The sequence below is a fragment of the Corvus brachyrhynchos genome, unplaced genomic scaffold (genome assembly GCF_000691975.1).
Source record: "Corvus brachyrhynchos isolate BGI_N302 unplaced genomic scaffold, ASM69197v1 scaffold215, whole genome shotgun sequence".
NCBI classification, from domain to species: Eukaryota; Metazoa; Chordata; class Aves; order Passeriformes; family Corvidae; genus Corvus; species Corvus brachyrhynchos.
The window spans coordinates 549,018-550,302 of NW_008237887.1; the positions used below are offsets into that span (position 1 = coordinate 549,018).

The 1,285-nt window shown below is 64.1% G+C and overlaps 1 protein-coding gene across 1 annotated transcript in view; it reads right to left on the bottom strand.

Moving 5' to 3' along the window:
• Positions 1–1,285, bottom strand: part of SH2D5 (SH2 domain containing 5) — a 9,275-nt gene that overhangs the window by 5,569 nt on the left and 2,421 nt on the right. The window contains exons 2-4 of the mRNA XM_017732702.1: positions 447–670; positions 202–282; positions 9–86 (exon numbers count right to left, since the gene is read on the bottom strand). Coding sequence (XP_017588191.1) covers positions 9–86; positions 202–282; positions 447–530 — 243 coding nt within the window. The 5' untranslated portion in view covers positions 531–670. The remainder of the gene's footprint in view (positions 1–8; positions 87–201; positions 283–446; positions 671–1,285) is intronic.

Consider the following 1,285-nt stretch of genomic DNA (forward strand, 5'->3'; position numbering starts at 1 on the left):
CCCCCAGCCCCCTCCCCATCAGCACCGTAGACCTTCAGCCCCTGCAAGCTGAACCTCAGCACCACCGACCTCCTCCTGGGACAGTCCTGTCGGGGGAGATGTGGCACTGGGGGGTCTGGGCTGTGGCCCCTGTGGGTGCCCCGATTATTTGGGGTCCCCTGTGTTTCCCAGCGAGGGGAGCAGTGGTAGATAGATCCCGACCTTCAGCGTCCGCAGCTGCTCCTCCAACCTCCCCGCTCGCTGCTGCAGGTCCAGCTCCTCCACCGTGAATGATCCCACATACTGGACGGGCAAAAACCCACCCGTGTCAGCAGCAGCCTCCCACGATGCTCCCCCAGGGAAACCGGCCCACGCTGAGATGATGGTTTGGGGGGTCGTGAGGGTGCAGCAGCACCCAAATCTCATCTCGGGGTGTCCATCCCCCACCCCGCCCATGGGTAAGTCACCTCTGCTGGCTTGGTGACGCTCCGGGCTCGCTGCTGGGGGGCCGCAGGGTCCGGCCCCCGCCCATTGCCCGGCTTCTTCTTCATGGCAGCGGGGGTTAGGGTGAAGGCTGGGTCAGGATGGGGTTAAGCAACTCCGATGCCACATCTGGGTTATCCGGAGCCCTCCAGGGTGGTGGTGCTGGAGCAAGCAGGGGGAGCCTGGGTCCTGCCCCCGGGCACTGTCCCTGCGAGGAGGGAGGGGACAGACACAACCTGCCCCCACTGTCCCCCTGTTTCCAGCCCGCTGAGCCCTGGGGAGGTGCTGCGGTCCCTGCGCGGAGCTCCCCAAGTCCTGACGCCAATGCAGATGTCCCCAGGTCCCGGCCGCAATAAAAGGGTCCCTGTATCTCAGACCCAACACGAGGGTCCCCCTGTGAGCCCAGGTGCCATGCAGGGCTCCCCACAACCTGACCCCGACCCCAAGGCAAAGGTCCCTGTGTCCCAACCCCAACAAAAGGGGTGCGTGAGGGTCATCTTCTCTTCCTGAGCTCCATTCGAGGGTCCCATGCCCCCATTCCAAGCAGCATGCAGGCAGTCCCCCACGTCCTGATCCCGACGGTGATGTGAGGGTCCCCAAATCCCCACCCCAAACGTGATGGATGCAATGTCCACATTCCACCCCCCAAATGAAACCTAAGCAATCCCTGAATGCAGAACATACACTCTGGACCCCAAGCGAGGTGCATGCAGTCCCACATCCCGAACTCCAGCAAGGTTTTGGGGTCCCCCCACGTCCTCCCCCTCCCGTGCTCCATCCCAGTTCCTGCAGGCCACGCAGCACTGAGACCCCCGCGGCTCTC